Source organism: Stenella coeruleoalba (genome assembly GCF_951394435.1).
Source record: "Stenella coeruleoalba genome assembly, chromosome: 4".
Taxonomy (NCBI): domain Eukaryota; kingdom Metazoa; phylum Chordata; class Mammalia; order Artiodactyla; family Delphinidae; genus Stenella; species Stenella coeruleoalba.
In genome coordinates, this window is record NC_137149.1 from 7,898,575 (window position 1) to 7,905,350 (window position 6,776).

The 6,776-nt window shown below is 39.3% G+C and overlaps 1 protein-coding gene across 2 annotated transcripts; it reads left to right on the forward strand.

Annotated features, from left to right (window-relative positions):
* Nucleotides 1-3,015: 3,015 nt before the first annotated feature.
* On the forward strand, nucleotides 3,016-6,451 carry LOC307185786 (E3 ubiquitin-protein ligase makorin-1-like). Of its 2 annotated transcripts, XM_079920321.1 has the most exons (2): nucleotides 3,016-4,178; nucleotides 4,246-6,451. In XM_079920321.1, exons 1-2 carry the CDS (start codon nucleotides 3,155-3,157, stop codon nucleotides 4,527-4,529), a joined length of 1,308 nt encoding a protein of 435 aa, XP_079776447.1. In that variant the 5' UTR covers nucleotides 3,016-3,154; the 3' UTR covers nucleotides 4,530-6,451. The 2 variants fall into 2 exon arrangements, with proteins under 2 accessions (XP_079776447.1, XP_079776446.1); XM_079920320.1 differs by having other exon boundaries at nucleotides 3,016-6,451.
* The last annotated feature ends 325 nt before the right edge of the window (nucleotides 6,452-6,776 follow it).

Genomic DNA, 6,776 nt, shown 5'->3' on the forward strand with positions numbered 1-6,776 from the left:
CTATCATTTCTCCTCTACTCAGTTATTGTGTATCTTACTTTACATTTCTTCAGAGATATCTAGTGAGTGCTGCTTATGAAGGTCAAGGTCATATTCCAGTGGAGAGATGCAATGAAAGAATGCACTGTCCACCTGCCCTGCTGGTGTGAAGTTCTGATCTCCACCTACTTGTTCATAGAGGCACCTGTGGAACTCCAGCAACTAGAACGACTAGATGAATTATCAAGAGGAAAACTATTACTTCAGGTCAAAGAAAAGAAAAAAAATGATTCAAATGAAGGAAAAAGAACAAATTTTACTATATGGGCCCAAACAAATACTATCTGTTGAGTGTGTGTGCATGTGTGTGTGTGTGTGTGTGCACGCACGCATGTAACTTTAAGATAAATGATGAGGCTTTGAAATATTTTTTTTACTGAAGTATAGTTAATGTCCAACATTATATAAGTTACAGGTGTACAATATAGTGATTCACAATTTTAAAGGTTATACTCCATTTATAGTCATTATAAAATACTGGCCACATTTCCTGTGTTGTACAATATATCCTTGTAGCTTATTTTATACATAATAGCTTGTACCCCTCAATCCCCTACCCCTATGAGGCTTTGAAATATTTTAAATGTAGACATGTTGAAGGCAAATATAATTTATTCCATTGAAATAACTGATTATTGATATAATGCAATTATTTTCTTAGTAAAGCATTGATTAAAATATGTCATTTTTTCAAAATAAATTAGTAAACCCTATTTAGCCTCTTCATTTCTTATTTAAACATAAATGTAGATAGTAATGAGAATTGTTGAGTGTGTCCATCACGACCAGTAAAATGTAAACTTTCTTACTTGTAAATTTGATTATTTAATATTGTTAGCAAATTTCCTCAAGGTTGAATCTGTATTTACACATTTCAAAACATAACTTTGACTAATTTAAATGCAGCAGGAGAACATGAACTCACCTATAATTAACTGACATTAAATAGCAATACTAAGAACGAGGCCTAAGAGCTTGTGCCTCTAATCCACAGAAGGCCTGACCCCAATGGCCAAGAGCACTTCAATTAAGTTTCATTGCTCTTCATTACATTTCCTCAATATATGTGTCTGATGTGATTGTTTTTGCTCTCACAAGAGAATGGGACTTTTGATAAGGGTTAGAGGTAACTGGATTTTATATTATTTAATTCTAATGGGAAATCTCCTTAGGGTTTTTAGAATCAACTATTCAGTGGTATTCTTTCTTCTTCCTTGGATTATTATGGTTTCCTATTTTTGCACAGAATACTTAACTACTTTAATTGTTCATTTTACTCTATGCATAGATGTGCTTTTGTAACACAGGAATGCACAACGACTGCTTTTTGTGACAAAAGCAGAGCAAGAGAAACAGCAGCAACCCAGATTAATAAGGTTATATTCAAACAGTCTCTCATACCTTATGAAGATCTTTGTGTTAAAGCTTTAAGTGGTTCATTCAACATATATTATTTCATATATCAATATATCAGAAGTTGTGAGTCTCATGTAAAATATATCCAAGGAGCAAAAGCTATTGGTGAGCAGATATCATTCTATATATTACATTGTACAATAGAGAGATCAGATGGTTGAGATTTAAAAGAAATATTCATATTCCTTCCAGGTAGTGATAAAATGTCAGCAGCAAGAATGGAGAATGAACAACTGGTGTGAATGGCAACAACATGCAAACACATGCACACATGCACACACACACACAGAAATCCAAACAATGAGAAGTAATGTGCATCTTGGTAAATAAAGCTCTTAGATGCTATGGCACAATGTCAGATGTTAGAAGACAGGAGGAAACAATAATATCCCCTTCTGAGAGATCCGAAATAATAAAGACAGTAATTGGGTACATTGCTCATTGTTGCTAGGTCATAGAAACAAGTTCACATGATTCTATCTATTAGTGAATGCAAGCAGGGAGTAGAGTTTTTATTAAATAAAATATGATGCATTGTTTAGTCAGGCACATGAAGTAGATCTAAACTAGAAAAAATATAGGGAGATATGTTTATAAATAGATGCAAAATTAAGTGAAAATTTATATGATTACTATTTATAAAATGCATGTTTTTTACCAAATATCTTCCTTTATTTTTACATAAAAAATATTTTTGACTCATTATTTTGATAAGAGTAGTTCTAGTTTGTTCACAGTGGTTCAGAGTGCAGATATATTTAGTAAAGTATAAAGAAATGCAAGAGGATAAAAAATACAAATTCAGAATTTTAAGCACCTCTGTGTGGAAGAGGAATACAATCAGTAAAGATTTAACTCTAAGTTTTATTTGTTAATAGTGGAGATAGAGTATTTTTATATTCTTTATACCTTTTATATATCTGAAATATTTCAAAATAAATTAAAACTTTTTCCAAAATTTTTGACAACACAACTAATAGATTAATGGTAATGGTACATATTGTAGTAACTTGAGGATAGAAATGGAGCAAGAATACCATAAGTTAGGATTTGAGAAGGATCTGATATTAGAACTGAGGGCACTGAAGCATGCCTGCATTACAGGTCTGCCCCTATTGAGTAATTTTTTACCTTCCATCTTGGTCAGTAGCAAAATCTCTTTCCACAATAAAACATTCTTCAACTGAGAAGGGTCAACACTAATGGATCTTAAATAAATATTAGTATTGTAGATATCCTAGTAATTTTTACACCAAAACTTCTTTCACAACCCACTCATAATTTTTCAGGAGCACTTGTGTGTGTATTTGTACAGTCCTTGTACATATAAAAATGTTTATTGAGTGACTGTGTATGTGGGTGTGTGGGTGTGAACATACATACTTCCACATTCAGTTCTGCACAGGTTTGATTTATATCTCCTCCTGAATTATCTGCTCTCATTTCTTTTTTACCCAATTATTTCTAGTAAATAGAGGTACAGAATGTTACTATGTTTTATAGTCTGTGGAAGACAATAAATTATGATGTGGCCTTAATATTATAATACACCGAGACGCTACGCGGGGCAGAGGGGAACGAGCGGGCACCTCAGTGTCCTTCTCCACCCCTCACCTTGCCGCCTCCTCCTCCCCGCAGCCGGACCGGAATTATGTGATCCCGGAAGTTCCGGCGCCATTGCTGTGTGGGATAAACAGTAATGGCGGAGGCTGCAGCTCCCGGAACAACAGCCACAACATCAGGAGCACGAGCGGCAGCGGCGGCAGTGGCCTCCCCCACCCCTACCCCCACAGTCACCACCCCGTCCCTGGGGGCGGGGGGTGGGGGAGGCGGCAGCGACGGCAGCAGCGGCGGCTGGACTAAACAGGTCACCTGCAGGTATTTCATGCATGGGGTTTGTAAGGAAGGAGATAACTGTCGATACTCACATGACCTCTCTGACAGTCCATATGGTGTAGTGTGCAAGTATTTTCAGCGAGGGTACTGTATTTATGGAGACCGCTGCAGATATGAACACAGCAAGCCATTGAAACAGGAAGAAGCAACTGCTACAGATCTAACTGCAAAGTCACCCCTTGCTGCTTCCTCAAGTCTCTCATCAGTAGTTGGACCGATTGTTGAAATGAATATGTGCGAAGCTGAGTCAAGAAATTCAAACTTTTCAACTGTAGGAGCAGGTTCAGAAGACTGGGTGAACGCCATTGAGTTTGTTCCTGGGCAGCCCTACTGTGGCCGTACTGCCCCTTCCTCCACTGAAGCACCCCTGCAGGGCTCAGTGACCAAGGAAGAATCAGAGAAGGAGCAAACTGCAGTGGAAACAAAGAAGCAGCTCTGCCCCTATGCTGCGGTGGGAGAGTGCCGATATGGGGAGAACTGTGTGTATCTCCACGGAGACTCGTGTGATATGTGTGGGCTGCAGGTCCTCCATCCAATGGATGCTGCCCAAAGATCACAACATATAAAATCTTGCATCGAGGCCCATGAGAAGGACATGGAGCTCTCGTTTGCCGTGCAGCGCAGCAAGGACATGGTGTGTGGGATCTGCATGGAGGTGGTCTATGAAAAAGCCAACCCCAGCGAGCGCCGCTTCGGGATCCTCTCCAACTGCAACCACACCTACTGTCTCAAGTGTATTCGCAAGTGGAGGAGTGCTAAGCAATTTGAGAGCAAGATCATAAAGTCCTGCCCAGAATGCCGCCTCACATCTAACTTTGTCATTCCAAGTGAGTACTGGGTGGAGGAGAAAGAAGAGAAGCAGAAACTCATTCAGAAATACAAGGAGGCAATGAGCAACAAGGCGTGCAGGTATTTTGATGAAGGACGCGGGAGCTGTCCATTTGGAGGGAACTGTTTTTACAAGCATGCGTACCCTGATGGCCGTAGGGAGGAGCCACAGAGACAGAAAGTGGGAACATCAAGCAGATACCGGGCCCAACGAAGGAACCACTTCTGGGAGCTCATTGAGGAAAGAGAGCACGGCAACCCCTTCGACAACGACGAGGAAGAGGTTGTCACCTTCGAGCTGGGCGAGATGTTGCTTATGCTTTTGGCTGCAGGTGGGGACGACGACCTGACGGACTCTGAAGACGAGTGGGACTTGTTTCACGATGAGCTGGAAGATTTTTATGACTTGGATCTATAGCAGCTTTGCGGGGCGTGTGAACTGGTCTGCTGAGCCTCAGACGGCAGCCGTCCCCGCTCGTGGCGGCAGCGCCCGTGGTTCTCTTCTAGGCAGGCCTCTCAACTCCAGGTGCTGTCGTAATAAGTTTTACCCAGGGCCTGTCTTCTCAATTCCTCACCTTTCCCCAAGGAGTATGTTGTTTTCTCTGTTTCAAAAAGTTACAAAAATAAATCTTAAAGTTAGTTTTTTTTGTAACATGAATTTAACTGTCAGACAGTTAGAGTGTAGGTTTGTTGCGTCATCTGTTTTCAGCCAGATTCACACAGTTCAAGGGTAGCATTTCTGGATTTGCAGTACTCACTTTTGAGGACCCCAGGTTCAAAAGTAACAGCATTGGCCCTGCTGTGGGGTCCAAGAATTGGGGTGATAGGTGAAGGATCTGAACTGTGGCATGTAGCCTTCTGCTATAGACTTAGGCAGATGCTTGAGGTTTCTGGTGAATTCTGCACATCTGTGTTTTTATATCTATTCCCTGCCCTGTAATCCCCACCCTGTGCACTTGTTCTGTGGTTTTGGTCTCTTGTTTAATTGCACACAAGTACTACTGCTGGGTAACCAGAACCAGGTGCGACTGTGTTGAGATTTTTACTGTGTTTAGCCTGATAGGAAAATTGTGAAAGAACACATATAAAGATATAGTGGAATAAAATAAATGCAGAGTTGGAAGTTGACTCCCAAGGGCTGATAGACTTGGTACGTGTGAGTGTGTAACAAGCTTCTCATCCCTGCATAGATGCAGTGTCTGTAGCCTTAGTGGAAAAACTCAAGTTTAGTGGTTTCAGCCTCGTGTGGCAAATAGATCTTAAAGGACAAAGCAGTACATTGGGAGCTGTTAATAGAGCAGGGCTAGCTCTGTCTCTATAAATAGGGAAATGGGCTTAGCCATAGAAGTTCAAACTATCTGGTTGTCTCATGTATTAACACAAACTGGGTCTCAGTTACACAGTTGCATTTAATGTTTTATGATCTCCTAGACTTTCTAGTCCAGGCACTTTTTGACAAACCTTTGTCCTCATTTGAGGGGTTTTGTTGTCGGGTTTTTCTGTTCGTTTTTGTGGGTATTTGCCTCATTCCATCCCTGAGCTTTGCAGCTAGACAGGTGTGATTCAAAACTATGTTCTAAGGTGTTTCCTGTAGTGGAGTAATTGGTTTGCAGTAGTAAGTCATGCTTTTCCACTAAAAGGGGACGGAGAGGTGGTAATCCATGAGATAAGCTAAAGTTAAATTGTTAGAAGAATTCCTTGATCAGAAATTATAAATTTGCGTTTTGTTGCTCTATTTCCTGAAAATAACTTGGAGATGCCCCTGATTTGTCCATCTACTGCTTTGATTCCTTGGATACCACTCATTCTTTCACGTTAAGCAAAAACAAGTAATTGTTGCAGAGGTCTCTGTATTTTGCAGCTGCCCTTTTGTAAGACGCACTTTTCCCAAATAAAACAATTTTAAACCCCCCCCCAAAAAAATATTAATACACCATAATGTTGTTTACATAATTGACAATCAGTAAGGACAATACATGTGTGATGGAAATAGCACTTAACCTTAATCAGATCAAGGTTTAAATTCTTCCATTATCTGTGTCATTTTGGAAACTTCTTGAACGTTCTTGGCCTTTATTTTTTGAACCTGTGAAAGAAAGATACTCAACTCAATAACCTTGAAGCCCCCTTATGGTGTGAACATTTTATGATCCATTCTTATCAGTAAAGATGACTGAAAGGAAAAATAATAAAGCTGGTAGACATAAAGATTTACTTAGTATATGATATTGAGGAAGCATTCTTAATTTTCCCGTTATTCCTACTTATATAGTTATTGTATAGAAATTCATGTACTTTGTATACAAAGATACAATCTTTGGTTAAAATCAAATAAAGTATTAACTTCCAAAGTTAACAGTGCATGTCTTTTTATTTTAAAATGTACTGTTGAAGGAAACACACATGTTCCTTTTGAAGTATGAGGCACAATATTTAAATAAATTTTTCATCAGCCAGTTTGAAGTTATGAAACCAGAGTTAGGTTAGTCAGATAAAAACTACACTATGGATCAGAGCTGCCTTTGCTAAAACCCAGCATAAGTGAAAGAAACAATGAGAAATTGATTGTGAAAACCTAGAGGAAAAATGTCACCATT